This window comes from Condylostylus longicornis, unplaced genomic scaffold, assembly GCF_029603195.1.
Source record: "Condylostylus longicornis isolate FDR11 unplaced genomic scaffold, ASM2960319v2 ptg000015l, whole genome shotgun sequence".
NCBI classification, from domain to species: domain Eukaryota; kingdom Metazoa; phylum Arthropoda; class Insecta; order Diptera; family Dolichopodidae; genus Condylostylus; species Condylostylus longicornis.
In genome coordinates, this window is record NW_026577984.1 from 652,395 (window position 1) to 672,620 (window position 20,226).

A 20,226-nucleotide genomic window follows, 5' to 3' on the forward strand; every position below is an offset into this window, starting at 1 on the left:
ATTTTTCAACATTTTGAAATCTCTGCTGGAGTCCTTTTTATTAATTTGAGAAAAAAAAAATTCCTAAAGATTTTTTTTTGTAATTCATTTTTTTTTTTCTTTTATTGAAAATTCATTTTAATTTTGCTAATAAAAAAGAAAAAAGTTTTGATTATTTTCACAAAGAAATTTTAAATGGGAAAACTAAAATTTAAGTTTATTAAAAGTTAGACATTTTAATTTTAAAAAATTTTCTTTACTCTTTTTGTAAATTATGGTTTTCCAATGAGAATTCAAAGAATGTTTTAGTGTACATATAGAAAGTTTTATTAATTTATTATTATTATTGGAATAGATTTTTATTGGAAGAGATTTTTAATGAAATTCAATAACTTAATTTTAAATATTAATAATATAGATAAATTTAAATTAAGTCTATATTTTGACGGTTATGTTGTCAATGAATTAAGAAATTTGATTTTTTTTGTGATAATTATATACTTGTGTACAAACCGGAATTAATTAAATAGCTTCGTATGAGAAATCTAGAATTATACAAACAAATTATTGTTAGAAAAATTTAAACTAAATTGGAATATTTGCCACGTTCTGTATCGGGCATTTTTCAAAAATATCATCAATAGTACAATTGCATTGGTAACAGTTTTCAAAAGAAAACACTATCATTAGTAAAATAAACCAATTAAAATTGCAACTTAAGAACTTGAAAATTAAATTCCTAAATCTTTTTTGTAAAATTAAAGAAAAAAATCCTCTCATTTAATATTATTAATTTTTGAAATCAAATGAAAATCAATGTTTAACGAAAAGTCAATCTTTTATAGTTTATTCAAAAATTGAGTAATTTGAATTTTCCAAAAATTGTCTTGCAGCCAGCTATTGAAATATGTAACTTATATTTATCAAAATTTATCAAAATGTTGCATATATTTAGGATTACAAAAAAAAAATTCTATAAAGCGTTAACATAATGATCAAATTCAATAGCTTATTAAGTGAATTAAAATAAATAATTACATCTAGTTTTAATGGCATGTCATTTACCTTTAACTTTTTGATTTTAAAGAAATTTGAGAAAGGTTGTAGTTCCAGAAATACTATGTACTTGAAAATTCCAGTTTTGCAAATTTCGAGAAGAAATAACAGGAGAGAGCAATTAAATAAATTATAATTTTTAATACCATTTTGTCATTGTAAAATTCATCTACGATTTTCTACTTTAGAATAAGCATGTGAGCAGCTTTCAACGTTTGCGGAATTTAAAAAGTGTTTACGATTTCGATATACAATAAATAGTCAAAAAATGGCATCTTTAGGCACTTTCAGAGAGCGGTTAGTTTCATAAGTATTTTTTCCTAGAAAAGTTCTTCTAGTCTCAATAAAAAATTTTAATATTGTATCTTTGTAACAAACACATTGACGGAGTTCATAGAATGAAATTAATAATCTTTTATATTTCAATTCTTATCTTTTTGGAATAAAAGTGGTTATTAGTTTTACCAAATTTGAATAACCAACAGCATATTTACGCTCCTCTTGCATAATTGATTAAATGACAATTTTCACATAGTAATTTGACAACGTACTTCTCTAAACAAATTACTCTTTAAGTTCAGAAATGTAATTAATTTAATTAATATATAGATGGCGTTATCAATATAAATTCTCTCATCACAACTATATTATTATATAAATATATATATATATATATATATATATATATATATATCAAATACTGAAAGAAAAAAAAATTTTGACTTAAAATTATATGAGAGCAGATTTAAGATCAAGAACAAGAAGACTACGAAAAAGAGAAGAAAAATGAAAAAAAAAAAAACAGAGCCGGAAACGGAACTTAAAAATGTTTTTTTCCACTTTTTTTTTCCTTCTTCGCTTTTTGAAACAATAAGAAAAACTACCATTAAATTTTATTCAACCCTTAAGCAAATCGAAGAGAATACAAAAAAAAAGCCTTAAATGGTTTCAGATAAATTTTAACTGATCGAAATGAAAAACCAGGAAATAAAAGAAAATTTATTACTCTATCTATCTTTATCACTCTCATATGCTATTTTATGTATTTGTTTTTTATTCTCTTTTCTCAATATTTTTTTTTCTGTTTTTAAGTATTTTCCTTTTCACAGTTTTACATTTTTGCTTAAATCAAAGCATCAAAGGTAAAAGGTTTTCCGGTACTGAATTTTCTATTGATTTCATTCCACTTTTTTTTTTGCTTGTTTTATTTATTTTTTTCATTTTTTTTTTTTGAAAATAAAAATGAAATCATTTTTTGTTGTGTGCAAATTTTCAATAAAGAATAAAAAATTAAATAGAATGAAGAACAAAAATAAAATGAAAAATAAAAAAAAAACAACAAAAAACAAATCTAAATGTAAAACTTGCACTAAATCAAATATTTTGATATTCCATTATACAATTTCCTTTTGAATTCGTTGTTTAATTCCTCGTTCTTCTTTTTGTTTTATCAATTTTTTTTTTTTGCAATTTCCAATGGATTTTTCTCCAATGTTGATGTCCTATTTTGGACCTTCGATTTGATTTTTTTTTCTCTACAATTTTTCCTCCCACTCCTTCGTGTTTTCATTTTTTCATTTCACTCTAGTTTTTTTTATAAATTATCCAGAGTCTAAATAAAGTGCGAAAAAAAAGCGAATAAATGAAAAATGAATGAAAATTAGAAAATCAAAATGGAAAAAAAAAAAAACGAGTGATGATCAACATCGGTGCAAAATTGAAATATGAAAGGGGGAAAAAAATGGAAAAAAATGCAAAAAAAAGAAAAGCTGAAGCAAGTGAGAAGAAAGGATATCTTGAAAAATTAAAAAAAATTTATCAATTGCCGATTAAAATGGTTTCTGAATTCATTCGGTTTGAATTATTATTTATTTTTATTATATAACGGCATAGTAAAGTAAGAAATTATTGCGAAATGCAAAATTCTATTGAAAATTTCACAATTTTCATGAATTTATACAAACAAAAACATTCATCATTTTATTGTGAATTTGTAAATGAATTTCTAATGAAAAAAATAATCATTTTATGATATAACAGATACGAATCATATATACATAGTCCATATCTAGAGTAAATTGGCAAATCTATAAACTTTCTATCATCATGTTGTCAATTAATATTTTACAGCCACAATCTAGAGTATCGTTAATTTTTATGCTATTTATATTTCAAATGTAAAATATTTTAAAATTATTATTGTTATACATAGTACAGTTTTAAGAAATCACTCTAAATCACTCTAAATAATTTCTTATCTAATAGTTGAGATGTAAACGCGAAGTATAGATACTAAACTGCTTTATAGTTCATCCAATTCCTATATTTTAGTCTATAATATTAGGGCTTATAAAAAAAAAATATATTTTTGTAAAATCATAATACTTGTTAATTCCATGTCCTAATTGTCATAAACCTAATTCGACATATTATGCTACATTAGATTCAAATCAAAATCTATAAAGCTTATTACAAAATTTTTGAAAATTCTTATTTTCCATTTACAACAATGCAGCTTCTATCAAATATCTTTTACATACTCATATATACAAATATATTAGTCGACTTATTCAAATGCTATAGTTTTTAAATTAGTTTGAAATTTACTTTTAAAGGATATGACATTGAATATTAAACGCTTATCATTAAGAATAAAACATGCTTCTTTTTTAAAAAAATTTTATTAGCTATATTAAATCAAATAAATTATTGTTAATTTCAATAACAGACAGACATCTTTTTCAATGCCAAGCTATTTATTAAATATGATTTTTTGTTAAAGAAAACAACAAGAAAAAAACGCAAATAAATTCAATAAATTATGTGAAAAAATGTTAGATTATCTAGTAAATGAACAGCAAAAAAAAAAAAGTATGATTGCTTCTGGCAATAATTTTGAAAAAAATCTCGTTAGTTTATTCTCATTTAATTTTTGATTTCCAGAGAAATTTTAATAAAATGAAAGATAAAAAAAAGATTTTTTTTCTACGAAAAATAAATCAAAATCCAAATTAGAAAAATCAATTAAATATTGTAAAAATTTTGTTCACTTTTCAAATATTAAAAAAAAAAATTTTTTTTTTTTGTAAACTCTTTTCAAATTCATATTTGCTTTGCTCCCATTTTTTTTATTCTAACATTTCTACATGCTCGTGCCAATTTAATTTTCGGAAAAATGGCAACTATTTTTTGCAACAAAAAAAAAAATAACAAAATTTAAAATAAAGGAGAAAAAAATTCAATTTATTTTGAAATCAAAAATGAACAATTTAAATTAGAAAAAATTTTATTTTTAGATTTTAATACAAAAATTTTTCGACATACATGCCGAATTGTTAAAACTACATGCATACGTGATCTTAAATAGTGTTGAAAACTGCACATAAAGGTTCAATCGGTTTCTGATATAATTCTCATAAATTGGATTGTTTCCTTGTTTCCAAGTTCCTTGTTTGTTAGTTAAGCAAATAAGGTAGTATACACTTTTTACGTTTTCACTTATAATTCTCCAACACACGACTTTGTTTACTGACATTGCATTTGCTTGAATAGAAATGCTTGATAGCATAGAAATACTTGCTATACTCTTGGAATCTTTCTTCATTTTTAACAAATATTTCATATTTTCGTACTTAACAAAAATCTCAAGTTTGTTGTTAAGTTTTTTTTTTTTAATCTTTAATTAATTTTACAAAGAGGACAAGTATAATTTTCCGACTTGTTTAAAAATCCGTTAAAACATATTATTCTATTCGAGAATCAAATAAAAAAATTAAGAAAATTTTAAGAAAGGATGAAAATAAATATAGTTAAAAATTTATGCAAAATTCTCTGAGAGATTGCAATTAAATTTGAAGAAATTTATTTTGTAATATATAAAACCTTTTAAAAATTTAAATAGTACGTATATATAATTTCTTCTTGTCCGGGAAATACTGAGATAGTTTGCTCTCACGGCGGCAGATTTTCGGTCTTCCGCGCTTAACAAACTGCTCCAATAATTGCCACCTGGCAGATGGTTCTCGAGCAGGTACCGTGGGGTTATGCCCGCAAATAAAGACTGTGAAGGGGGGGGGGGGGGCACAATAGATAGGATATATGTGATCGCCATGCACTGTTTACAAATTGACTATGTAAATTAAATATTATGTAATTTCATAAAATATTATGAAAATTTATATGTAAAGTTGAAATTTTAAATGGCATTTTATGTCTTAAATTATAAAATTTCTGAATTGAATTGTGGAATCCTTTCATACAGTTGAAGTAATCATAACTAATATTTAACATAATTTGAATTAACTTAGCAGATAAAATCTAATTATTTCTTAATTAAAATTTATTACTGGCACTGGCCACCATCAAAATCAATTTACATAACACTCTTAAAGGAAAACAAGCAACTTGTAATGGTACTATTACCTATATCTTGTATATTAATTATATTCCAAAAAAAAATCATGGTGATTTTACTTTTCCAATAAAAATCAATTTTAATTGGAATCTTTTAACCTTACAATTTCATTTGTCTTTAAAAAGCTCTTTTAAACCTTAAATTCAAAATTAAAAAATGAGGCTATTTTTTTATTAATAAAACTGACCTACATATTTCAGTAGCTTCAACTTTATTTCTTTTATTCATTTACAAAATAAAAAGATATTTTTGCATACTTTACGGCTGAATTTTATTTGAATTTTCAAAAATTTATTATTGAATGTACAATGGAAAATTCAATCAAATCCTTGTTTTCTTTTTTATACTTTTTTTAAAAAAATTTTTTTTTTCCTAAATTCATCGCTTTAAGAACAGTAAGTTTTTTTCATTCAGTTTCCAGTTTTAATCGAAATGATTTTATTTAAAACAAAAAAAAAATAAATATTTTCTAATTCAAAAATTTGAAACAATCCCAGGCTTGAACAAACCGATTTCAAATTTAATTAAAATCCTTTGATATTTTTATGTTGTTCTATCATTTTTTCTCAATCTATTCAAAATTATTCACAATATTCATTTATATAAAAATACACAACACAATACCGACATATACAACAGTGTATAAACAAAATGTTGTAACACTATGAAAATTGATTTCATCAGTTCAATATACAAAAAAAAAAATTGGAAAAAAAATAAAGTACACATCAAAAATAATAAAACATTGAAAAATGGTTAAAATGAAAATAAATATAAAAAAAAAAAAATGCTAAACAAACGAAACACGGTTATATTGTAATTAATTTTTAGTAAAATTGGAAAATATTCGTAAAATCGATTGTTTTTCTAGCAATGGAAAACAAAAAGGTAATCGATTTTTATTATTCTAAGTAAATTTTTTAATGTTTTGTTGTTGTTCTTTTTTATAATATAAATATTAAAAAAGATTAGAGAAAATAATTTATGAAATTGTGAAAATAATTACAAAATAATAATTCAATAACAATAATAAAATAGATTGAATTTGATTGTGAGCTTAAATTAAGGATTAAATTAGTTTTACAAAAAAAAAACAAATGCGTGCGGTGCGAGGTTGTACCTTAAACTAAATTCCTAAAAATAAATGCATAAATTCATTGACAAACAATAATAATAATCCTTTTTTTACTGTTTTCAAAATAATTGATTACATACAAACACTATAATAGATGAGTGTTAGTGGGGTAACACATGACGTGCATTTTGACTAGGCAAAATCAGATTTCGATTAAAAATTATACAAAATTTATATAAACTCTTTTTTTTTATTTAAATTTAAAAAAAAAAATTTTTAAGCAATTTTTAAATTTAGTTGAATAATTAATTAAAATAAAGTGTTTTTTTTTACCTATAATTGAAAAATTTTTAAAAATTGTGAATGGAATATGAATGTTTTTTGTAACATATAAAACCATAAATAGTTTAAAATAGATATATGTAATTTTTATTTAATCGAAAGTTAGCTAATAAAATATATTAAAAAAAATATTACTGGAGTTGCCATAGTTCGCTACTAGTGTTGCCATATTTGTGCATGCTACTAGTGATGAAAACTGGTAGAAATCGGAATAGTGTAAAAAAATAACATTTTCTGCCGTGTTTTACTGCACAAACAGAAATTATTACAATGAGAGTTGTAAGGGAATATGTTCTGTTGCAGAAACAGTCATAATATTTAACTAAATTTCGAATACAGAGTAATTTTAGAAATATTTTGTTTATCACAAAGTCTAGAAATTGAAAATATAATCATAAAATCTACCTAGATTTTATATGTCACAAATCGGCTATATATGCCACTACTGAATAGGTATGTATTCAAAATGGAGGCAGAAATATTGCTAATTTTGTAATTTTTTTTTACAACATAAGATTGTAGTTATTTTGTGGCTACCAAAATAGCGACCAGTTTTTTTGGACTGAATAGAGGTAATAACATGAGGGATTTACTGTATAATTATATTTTACCTTTAAAATTCAAATATATATACACTTCTGAAAATGACAGATTGGCTCTAATTCCATAACTTTGCTTTTGTTATAGCATACACGAATAAAAGTTACTTTTAATTGTATAAGCATTATTATTAGATAATTTTAGTAATTCACTCAGGTACTAATGTGCTCTATATTTTAAATATAAAGAATCTTTTGTCAAACCTGGAAAAAAATATTTCTTTAATGTACTCGTATAAATCTTTTGCTTAATTTTTAAAAATTGCAATAAGAGTTTGTCGAATTAATTTTATAAAAAGCTTCTGAAAACAAAAAGGTAAAATACCATAAAAAATTGAATATTTATAAAAATATATATGTACGAGTATATATCTATATATATATCGGTTTTCATGAAGGAAAATTTCTTGTCAAGGAGAAATTAGGAATTGATATGATTTTTCGCTTTAAATATTTCAAAACTTATTGTATAATATTAAAATAATTATTAAGATAATTAATTTACAATTATTTAAATTATAAATTTTAACAACTTTTGTACATAAATAATGAAATCTAATTTTGACAATCGAAGTTTTTTCCAAAATTCTTCAATATTTTTTGAAATTTTATTTTGTTATCGCAATATTCTCCCTGACCGTCCAAATATGCATAATATCTATAGTCATATAAAATTATAAATTAATAATCAATACTTTGACACTATTTTAAAATTTCTATAATTAAAAAAAAATTCTAAAATATTTCAACGTGTAGGTTGTATAATTGATTTACATATTATATTTTATATATGTATGTATGTGATTTAGTAGAATTCTATGTAATTATTTGAAAAAAAAAAAGTGGAATAATAAAATGCAAAAATTACTATAGCTTTCATGACAATTTCTATATATATGTAAAATTAATAATTACAGTAATTATTATTTATAATTACACCAACATTATTATAATGCAAAATTTTTATTATTGCCATTATTTAATTTTTAATTGAATTTCTAATAAATGAAAGAATAAAAGCAAGTTCAACTAATCAATAATGGTGAATAAAAGAGCAAATTTCAAAATATTTTATTATTTTTTGATGATTTCAGTAATTTTGATCTCAATCATTATTTGCAAAGGGAAATTTAGAACACACGATTTTCGAAGGTTGGAGGAATATGTTAAATAAATGGATTATATTCGATGCGATGTATAATGCAAAAATATGCCTTTAAAATAGAAAATATCAATAATTTTTCTATACTGTTTGGGTTGGTACTTGTATTACTATTACTTGTAAGAGGAAATGCTTTTCGCCACAAGCCATAAATTAAAAAAAAAATTTACATCTTTAGTAATAACTTCCCGTTTTCTTTAACCGTACCAATTTAAAATTAATTGAGTTACAACTACAATGCATGGGCTAGAAATTTCTTAAACAAATAGTCGTACTTAAAAATTAACGATAAAATAAGCATATTGTTAACACAAATGATAATGGACTTGGAAAGGAATAAAATTACAATTCAGTAATATTTTATTGTCAGAATTTTCCCTATATTTTGGTGTATAATTAAATAATTTGGAAAAAAAAAAATTTTAATGTTCTTCTTAAAAATATATTGCTAATATTTTTGCAAAACGGAAAATAATAAATTTCGGAAAAAATATGAAAAATTTTGTTAGGTATTTGAAATAAACAAAAAAAATTCATTATTACCAGCGTATGACCGAAATCATTCTATATTTTCAAATGATATTGAAATAATAATAAGTTTTATAGCACTGTGCTAGTATATTTGCAATATTAAAATTATTTTGGCGAAAAAGCTGCATAATTTAGCGAATATGACTTATGATAATCTATTTTACACATTGTTAAGAATAGTACTTTACTACTAATTTTAGAAAATTGCCCCATCGTAAAGCTTTAATATTTCGGTAACCTTATTTCTGAATAAGTTTATTACACTCGTATTATTCTCTGAAAAGGCACAGCGTAAATCTGGTATGTAATTGTTCAAACCAGTCACGTAATTAATATGTTAGGTATAGTTGAATCTACATGACATAAAAGGTGTAGGACTGGAAGCAGAATAATACTAGTACAACCTAAATATATATAGAACTATAAAAACCTCGGCCTCTCTAATAAAAATTTCATTAAATATATTTTTTTCTCTAAACGAACAGTTGCTGATTATTATAAAATCTTGGTACTTAAAATTCGGTTCCATTACCATACCCTGGTTTTTGTATACAATGAGGTCGCTAAAAAAGAAACATTGACAATAATTTTTACGGAAATGTTGTAAAATGTGAAAACCAAAGTGCACACATTTATACACACTTATATAAAAACAACATAAATGTATATTCTTATTATATTAGGTACTACATAAATAAATGGGCGACGCATATTTATTTACACATATTGTAGCAGCAATAATTTTTAAATTGCATATTATGTACATTAAATAATCAACTGAATACCCACATACATACTAGATATAGGTACTTAGAAAATGAAATTGAATTCGTACTGTCCTTCTGAAATTATTTTGGAAATTATATTTTATTAAAATGGAATATAAAAATTTACCCATAATTATTATATATGTGTACACTTTCACCTAACATTCATTTAAAATAGAATACCATTAAATTTGTCTAACTAAAATTTCGGCATAATATTTCAAATAACTTTTAATATTCAAAATACATAAGTTCGAAAATAAGTTTTATAAATTACATTAAGCCGGTAAATACAATTTCAAATTAAGGGAAAACAGGTTCGAACATAATTTTTAAATTTTAAGAGTTACAATTACGGCCTTTGTTTAACTTCCGAATGTTTCAAATTTAACTCATCTTCGATTTAAACTATTCTTAACTCTTATCTTCAATTTAAACTATTCAGTGTTTAAGCTTATGCCTTGGAATACCGAGCAGATACCTCAACTACCAACCGTTTAATTCGAACCACAGAAATGAAAGCGTTACAGCAAAGAACTTGTAAAACTCTCAGAGATCGAGTCAGAGACAGAGCAAAAGTAGCTAGAGCCAACATGTAAAAAGAATGAATGAAAATTTACTTGTCAAAATAGCCTATAACAACATATCACATGATCATCGCCATCCTGGACGCCCCTCAAAAAGGTAGCGGGAGGTAGAACAGGACGTAGTACTATAAAGAGAAGTAGAAGAATAATTTAACTACAAAAATGAAAACTCAACTACGATTTAAATTCTTAATAATATTGTTTTTCTTTAAATTAAGTTTTAATTACTTAAATGCACAAAAAAAAAAAATTTACTTTGTTATAAAATAAATTTAAATTCACACTACCACATATTTACAAAGTCTCTATGTTAAAATTGAAATATTGGGCTACCATATCATTTTGAAAATTATTAAAATCATGTATCTAAGCTACCTACATACATACATATATTTTCCATTCGAAATTATATTTGTACGACAATCCACATTTTTATTATTTCACATTATATGTACAATGCCCTCATTTATACATGTGCCAAAAAAAAATTTCTATTACAAGAATATCAGGTCTCACCGGACAAGAAGTCACCAAAAATTAGTTATAAAAAGTGCATTGAAACAAAAATTTGAAAAACAGATATTTCTTTTTTTTTTTTTTTGTTCATACTAAATTAGCTATTTGGTTAAGGATATTTTGCTTCGTTTCTATGTGCATGTATAATATTATAAACATTGTAGGTAAATATAAGAGCTTCCAAAAATTAATGACCATATTGTTTTTATATTTTCGAGCTGGTCCACCTATAATTTTCTTCAAAAAAAAAAAGTCCTTTGAGGTTCTTTAGGTTATAATATATTTTGATCATTTTTGTTTTCTGTTTTTTTCGTTTCTACTATCTTTCGTTCAGGTATCTCCGGTGGTTTCATTTTTATTATATATTTTTTTTTAAAGCACTGTAAATGCCTTAAAATTCAATATTGTATAACAAAAATGACATTTATATCAAAGTACAGAAGATATAATATGACCAGCTTTAAATTATATAGTGTATACCCACATACATATACGTATGTATTATATACAAACAAATCTATATATGTTTAGCATAAATTCTATAGAAACTCTAATACAATGAGCTTGACAATGAACTAAAATTTTCATATAAAATATCTATATGCTTATATAGAATAATTTATGTTATATAGGTATATAAATTACATATATGTATGTATTTTCATTATACGTACATATATAATAGAATTGTACATGTTAGTACACACTTATATTAGTTGTTTATAAAATTTTATAGCCTTATAAAATGATCTTGATATAATTTAATGATAAAATTTTCCACAAACTCAGTCATATATACACATATTCTCATTTATATTGAATATATATACATGAACATACATGTGTATACACAATTTGATATTGTTGATATAAAAACTTAGGCTTATTTTTCCTCAATATTTAAAAGAATATTTATGCAAATATCTTTTTTAAATTAAGGATCTGGTATTTTTACTTTATTATTAGTTTCATTAATTTTATATCTATATATATATTATATTATATATTTATAATATTCGTTTATGACTGGGTTGGTATATACATTTAATATAGAACAAAATTTAAAAACAAAATATTTTCATATAAAAATGAACGTACAGAGTTAATCAAAATGAGTTGCACGCTCTTTTCTACCAATCCATATTGTTACTTGAAATTCTTTAGAAAATTTTTCAAGATTAGATCCATAAAATGAGGTTTTTTTTGTATGGCGATTGCTTTATCAATAGAAATTTTTTGTAGAGTTCTGTAGAGTTTTAAAGTAGGTATGAGTTTATTTTATTTAAAAATGAGATATTCCGAGTAATTCCATAACATAAGCGGCTATTATTTTGAAAAATGTATTTAAGACTCATCAATAACTATTTTATTATTTTAATTCAAAATATTTAAAAAAGATTAGCATAGTATGCACTTTGACATATAAAACAATTAATTAGATTCCATGTGCCACTTTATATTGGCTTACTGATTAATAGGTAAAAATTTCCATAAAATTTTAAAATTTGATAGTAATCAACTAATATTGTAGCTATCAATGTATGATTTTTCGATTATTTGAGTTGAACAACAAATTCCACAATTTAAAAATTCTGAAATTTTTATTTTCTTAATAATATTGCAAAAGGATCAATCACGTTCATTGCAATCTACTATTTTATTAATTTTGTTTGTGCTATTTTAAAAAACGCTGTAATAATAAAAAATGAATGTTATCGATAAAAATGGGCAACATCTACTATATTCTGTTACAATTATATCTATTATTAACTCAATATAATTACATATATATACATAAATTTATCTATATATAAAAATAGGTAAAATGTCCTTTTTTTTTTGTTGCGTTGTATGTGTTTTTGTTAAAAAATAGGAAACCATTTTATTATTGGTATTATAGTATGGCGCTGTTTTTAAGTTGGCGCCTAATAGTTATCGTTGTAATTATGGTAATGATGTTTTTGTTATCTTTATTAAAGATATTGAAAATGGTTATTTTAAAATTTCAAATATTACTAGCTATACAATAATAATAGTACTTATCTAACCTATTTGGATAGTTTTATATAAACATTTTATTTATAAATATAATATACATATGTATGTAAGTATATATCATAAATAAATTATATATATATATATATTTTGAATTTGATTTTCTTTAGGGAATTTTTGGTATTTAATAAATGATGTTCCAATGAACATTCATCTATAGGCTAGAATCTATTATTATAAATATGGGTATGTAAATTCAATATACAGTGTACATAATTTATAGTAAAGTGAAATGTAATGAAAGGTCTCTAAAGTCAAAGGGGACATTTAAAAAAAAAAGAAAATTATAATTATAAGCCATAAAATTATTCTTGTTGTGGGAATTAAAGGGGCAACTAAAAAAAAAATATTTACAAAAAATATTATCGAAAGTTTTGCTTAATAAGATTATAGACAAATTTTCAAATTTTAATTTTATAAAAAAAAAAATTTGATTTTTTACCGAAATTTCATTAGATAAATTATATTTAAGATGAAAATTATTTGAAAATTATTTCTCAATTTTTAGATTTAATTTTAGTTTTCGATTTTTGATTTTAAGAATGGTGTGTTAATTAAATTGTTGGTATATAGAAGCTTGAAATTGATTAAAAATTTTACGGCTCCAGGGAAAAAGTATCAAGTCAATTTTAGTAAGTTTTCAGGAAACATGTTTTTCCTTTATTGTTCTTATATTAGAGATTTTATACGGATAGTTTCTTTTAAGATTTTCTTTTAAGTATTACTTCAGTGTATTCATAATTATGGCCTTCACTGTTCATTCACAAAAGAACAGTGTAAGGTCATAAATTTTAATTTTAAGTCGAAATTTAGTGGATGTTTTTTTTGAATATTAAAATTTAAGTCAACTCGATTGTTTTCGCGCAAACTCAAACATGTAAGTTTTAGGAAGGTTTAATTGCCCATTTCAATTTACAAGGAATTTTTCAAAGAAACTGACTATAATAGTAATGTAGGTTGATAGAGAATGAAAAATCAATGACACTGATGACAAAAAAATTATTTTGGTTTTTTGACTAAATTACTTTTCCGCCGAAGCCGCAGAATTATAGTGTTTGCTTCCGTAATAGCTATGTATAGTTTATATAGGCACATAACTATAATTTTAATAATTTTGATTTTAATAAATTCATTTCTGACTGCAGTTTCTTAAAAAAATTCTGTATTAGGATTTAAAATATAAGATCTGATCAATTTTTGCTCTAAATTTTATATTCATTTTTATACCAATAAAAATATAGAATGTGAAGAGTTTGGCCATTTGTAATTAGTTTTTTCTTTAATTTTTATATAAAAATATTTTTAGTATGGCATTTCAATATTATACTTGGAATGACATAAATATTCCCCAAAAATTACATTTCATAAAAATTTGAACATTTGAAACATAAATGCTACTAATGAAAATGATTTCATAATTTGATTGACTACTAATTATTTTCTAATTCCTAATACTACTTTGAATTTATTCAAGTATTTAGGTAAGTTAGATATCTACATATTTAATGTATAACAGTATTAATTAGCGTAATTAAAAGTGTATACAATATTAATTAGACTATAAATAATTTTTCGATACAAAATACCTGTGTAAACCTTTTCATGTCACATTTCAAATTAGTTTTTTTTAATTATAATCTACATACATAATATGTACATAAATACCGGCTGACAAATTTTTCTATTCCCATCAAAAATTTTTACGATCTATTTCATATATAAACATAATTATTATAGAAGACATTAATTGAAAATCATAATAGCAGTGTAATTATAATATATTTGTTATATGTATAACACACTTTCACTTTGATTTTTCATTACGGTCGCATTAATATTAAAGATATTTGTATATGAGTTTGTATTTGCATAGATTAGGGTGCTTGTTACTTCAAATTTATATTATTTTACTTTTATGGAGAAAAACTATAGCTGTGCCTATGAATGTATCTCTATAATAGGTGAAATAAATCACACACCATATCAAATATAAAATCAAGATTTTAATTAATTTATTACAATATTTTTGAAAATATTTTTCTTTTTGTATATTTTTAGAGTTATGAAATTCAGAGTTTATCAACATATACCCAATATTTGGTATCTGTCCAAGTTTTTAATCCAGAAGGACTTGGACCAGCAACAACAGTATTAGTTATGACTGATGAAGGAGGTAAGCCATTCCTTTATTTTGTTGGTTTTTATAAAATATTTTTATCTCCTCCATAACAGATATACATAAAAAAAAATTTTAATATACGTTATAAATTTTTACAACCACCAAAAATAATTAATAATTACAAAGAATCTATATAGGTGCTTTTGATTTAAAAAAAAAAGTATACAAGGTTATATAATGGAAAATATTGCAAATAGTATTTAGGTTTATGATATGTATATAAAATCATTGTGTTTTTTTATGAATGTTTATGAAAAACGCTTATTATTTGTAATGAAAGTAAAAGATCTTTGTTATTTTTTTTTTTTAAATATAAAGGAAGATAATTAAAATGTAAGCTATCAATTTTTATAATTTTAACCCAAATTTCTATTTAATATAGGTATACTTATATAACGATAAATAAACTATAGATAGGTGGTATTATAATAAAAAAGGATATTTTGTTAATTTCTTTTTGTGAAAAAAGAAATCGGTTTCTGTCAATATTTGTGGTTTTTGAAGGGCCTTAAATCCTTTTTTTAAGATAATAATTTAAAATTGCAAAATAAAATGTATATAGCTATATTATATAATGTTAAGTATGAATATTTATAGGTTCATATACCTAGGTATATTTGTTTTAATATTAAATATTACTTTTTAGTGTTGTTGCTCCCCGAGTACGCCATAAACTAATTTATAAAATTGAATAATGCGGTAAAACAATTTTATTTTATTATACACGTTGATTTTTTGACAATATCAAATTTGTTTTATATACTTGTATTGTAATACTAATCATCTGATAACTGATGTAACTACGTATTTATTATACTATACTTTTATGTTGAAAATTTTATATTGAAAATTTTAATTTTCAAAATGAATTCTAATGATTATTAAATTGGTTATAAAATACACAAGTTTATTTGGAACTAAAACAATTTGACAAAAGTAAAAACGATCACTTAACCGACAGAATTATACCCTGCCATATTGGCAGATTGTCTGAGTATAAAAATTTTGCTTTTAAAATATTTAGAATTAAATTTCATGGTTGTATGGCAGTTATCCGAACCTATCAATTCAATCCACAAAAACTTCAAGGAAATATGTGACGTATAATTGGGTTTATGTCTGCCGAATTTTAAACAACTAGCTTTATTATTTTAAAAAAAAAAACTAAAACTAGCTTTTAACGTTGTAGGGCAGCCATTCCATATATATTTCTAGGATACACGACTGTCAAGTTTTATATTACAAAATTTTATATTAACATCTTTGTTGGTTTCGAGAAATTTAAAATAACCTCTTTCAGTTGTAAGTTAGCTACCCGAACCCGTTGTCCAAATTAGTTCAATTACAATAGTAACCTTGGCAAAAAAAAAACAATTTGTGAATGTTTAAAGCCGATTGCAATATTCGTTTTTGAGTTATCGCATGATGACTAGTGAACGGAGAATTTTACGCTGAGCAAGAATATAATATTTAAATGTCCATATCGCAGACGGCTCCAAAGTTAATAATATACCCTTTACGAAATTGCGCGTGCATGGGATGAAAATAGTATTAGAATTATTGAAATTTTTTTATAAGATTCTAAAGCTGAGCTTCTTTTATCATAATAAAATTTCTTTATTCATAAAATAATATTTGATGTGCCATATTTGATTTTTAATGCTTTCAATGCTCAGTAAATTAAAACCAATTCCTTATTAATATTATATTATTTTATTTTGAGTCAATATTAAACTATTAGTTATAATGCAATGATTTATTATAGTAAATTAAGTAAATTTAATTGCAATATTAATAACCACTTTAATCTGTTTACATGTATTAATCTCCCCCAAATTAAAAATCACAGATAATCACAAACTAAAAATGCTTGATGTAATAATGAAAAAACTAAAATAACGAAAAGGGACAACTAAGTAATTGCTTTGTCAATTAAAATAATTTAAAATGGCGAAATGTCTTATTCTTCACAAAAAAAAATGAGAAGGTATTAAAGCCAATTATTTTAACGACAATGACATTCTAAAATTGGAAAATTTTTTACAAATTCTAAAATAATAATTGACAATAAATGCAACAACTCTAAAGAGCTCCAATAATAATATATATAAAGAAAAGAATATGAAAAATAAGAAAAGAAACAAAATAATAAAATGAAAAATAAATAATAATTTTCTCATTTCATTTTTCTTTTCTATCGCCTTTTTATTTCCACCAATTTTATTATTAGGCTCGTATATGTACAAATAAAAAGGTATACATACTTTATTTATATCATTTTAATTTCGGTTCTTGATAAATAAAAATCTAAGGTTATAAAATAAACTTGAAAATCTCCGATGAATTTGAAAATCATAAAAATTTCAAAATTTTATTTCTTCTTAGAAAATTTTTTTTAATAACAATTCATTTCTTTTTCTTAGATTTTCTCATTATATTAGGTTTTCACAAAAAAAAAAAAAAAATTCTATAAAATAATTTTTGATATTTTGGGAAAAAATATTTTTATTTCTTATTAAAATTTATAAATATTAATTTGTATTAAAATTTCAAATGACAAATTAAATTGTCAAAATACTGTCAACTCTTATTCCATTCCAAATAATAATTTTATTTTTAGATAATTATTATAATAGCGTTATAATAGAGTTGCCAGAGTAATTAAAATATAGTTTAGTTGAAAATAAGAAGAATAATTCAATAAAATAATTATTAATATTATAATTCATAATGAACTAAGCATTATAATAATCCAGCTAATGAAGCGCAGCGGTCCAATTAAATTTCAATTCAATATAAGACTTGTATAAGATAATTTTAGACCGGAATTTGTAGAAAATTTTTAGAGGTTTTTCTTCTAATTTTTATTGTGAAAATTTATTAAAACTAAATTTAACTAATTCCTAACAAAACTGGTGTGATGAATTTATTTTTGTCCATAAATCATGTTTTCATTAAAATGTAAGCCCAGTTTTAAACAATTGACTCTGTTAACCTTATTTTATATTATTAATTTAAGGCAGTTGTTTTCAATGAGGGTATCTACCTTAATATTTGCATTTTTTTACTCAAGAAATTGTTTTTATTCCCACTTCGCTCCTCTATTCCTACTTTTACTCACAAAATAAAACAATATAATTAACTAAGAAAATGATTCGCTTTTCTTTGGAAAGAAATAAATTAAAAATAAAAAATATTGTGTATAGTTACACAAAAAATTTTTTTTTTCTTATTTTAAATATTTAAAAGGAAATAAAATAAAAATAGGTTGTCAAAAATGATTATTTTGTACAAATTAATAATTTAAATTTGAATAAAAAATGTTTTAATATAGATAAAATAAAGGCACACATATACACATACATAAATAATAATAATTAATATTTATATAACCGAAGGAGTACAAAATAAATAATTAAAAAAACAAAAAGAAAAAAAAGAAATGAAAATTCAAGTAAGAAAAACAAAAAGAAAAGCGTTTGTTTACTTTTAATTTCGAGTAAACCGCACGAAGAAAATTAATTGTTTTTGGTTTCTGGAAGCTAAACATAAAAATAAGAAAAGGAATAAAATTAAAAGATCAAAATAATGTGAAAAATACTACAGCTACATAAATATACACAGCTACACACATAAAATAAAATTAATAAACAACTATTTTACGTGTGCCAGTGTCTAGGTAACAAATGATTTTTAAAGAGAAAATTTAATGACAAAAACACATTGTTTAGTTTCATCTTAATAATTTTTCAAGAAAAGTAAAATAACAAATTCATTATACATAGTGTTTAAATAGCAATTTATGTACATAAATAAAATTCAAGTGCTCGCAAATGATACAAATATACAAGTGTTAAAAGACAAGCGTTAGTTCAACTATAAATTTTGTGCATAACCAATTTTCAATAAAAAAGCTACTTACATAATATATTTTAATATGAATGTGCATAATATATAAATTTTTTTTCAAGCAAATATTTCGTTTGAATTATTTTCGTTTGATCGTATTTCTTCAAATTTGTCATAAAACTTTCGGTACACGTAATGATAATCCAGAGCATTTTTGTTGGAGTACAACTCTCAGTTTATTAAAAAAAACAGAATTAATTTTATATATTTAATTGAGAAATACATAAAGGATTCTAACAAGCAATTCTAAAAAGCAATTCTTCGTGATAACAGGGAAAGAGTATTATTAATTCAAAATGTGATGAGTAAAAACGTATAGGATATAGAATGTGTATATCTTATAAAGTTTAATTTGCTTACTTTAGTATACATTTTGTAATAAAACAGTGACATATTTTGATTGATTAAGATTTTTAATAAATTTTGCAATTTAATCATGCTATATAAAGCAATTATTGAACTAAATTTAGTTACAGTATCGACCTCTTGTTAGAGAGAATAAGAAAATAATTTCCATTAATAGCTATTTAAATCTGTTTTGTAAACCGTCTACTAAAAGATAACACAAATCCGTCTACACAAATCTCTGATGTGGTCAACACATAACCAATCGCAATGTGTATTGTCTAACTTAGCTACCGTGGAGAAGCGCGTTCCCACCGGAAACTCAAATTCCTTATTGTATGACATGCGGTCGGTAAAAAGATTGCCTTGTAATGATAATAAATGTCCTTTTGTTTCAAGAACCACACATGCACTTTAGTAAAACGCTACTATGTATATAAGAAGTTTAATAAATTTCCTCCCAAAAAAAAATGTTTGAGTACCTCACGGTAAAATTTTTACATCAAAATTATATGTACATTAAAAAATAAGAGCAACTACAATATTTTACTACATATATCTAGATTCTTATGTATGTACATATATACATTATGTAAATATAAAAATTTAAAAAACCTTAAAATGATTTTGAATATAACGATAGATAATTAATTTTTTTTTTTGTTTACTAGCAAAAATTAATGAAGTAAAATATTAATGCTGCTCGTATA

General features: G+C 23.1%; 1 protein-coding gene across 1 annotated transcript in view; it reads left to right on the forward strand.

Moving 5' to 3' along the window:
- LOC129605834 (protein sidekick-1-like) overlaps positions 1 to 20,226 on the forward strand; it is a 121,830-nt gene that overhangs the window by 43,990 nt on the left and 57,614 nt on the right. The window contains exon 7 of the mRNA XM_055515809.1: positions 15,142 to 15,256. Within this exon, the coding sequence (XP_055371784.1) occupies positions 15,142 to 15,256 (115 nt within the window). The remainder of the gene's footprint in view (positions 1 to 15,141; positions 15,257 to 20,226) is intronic.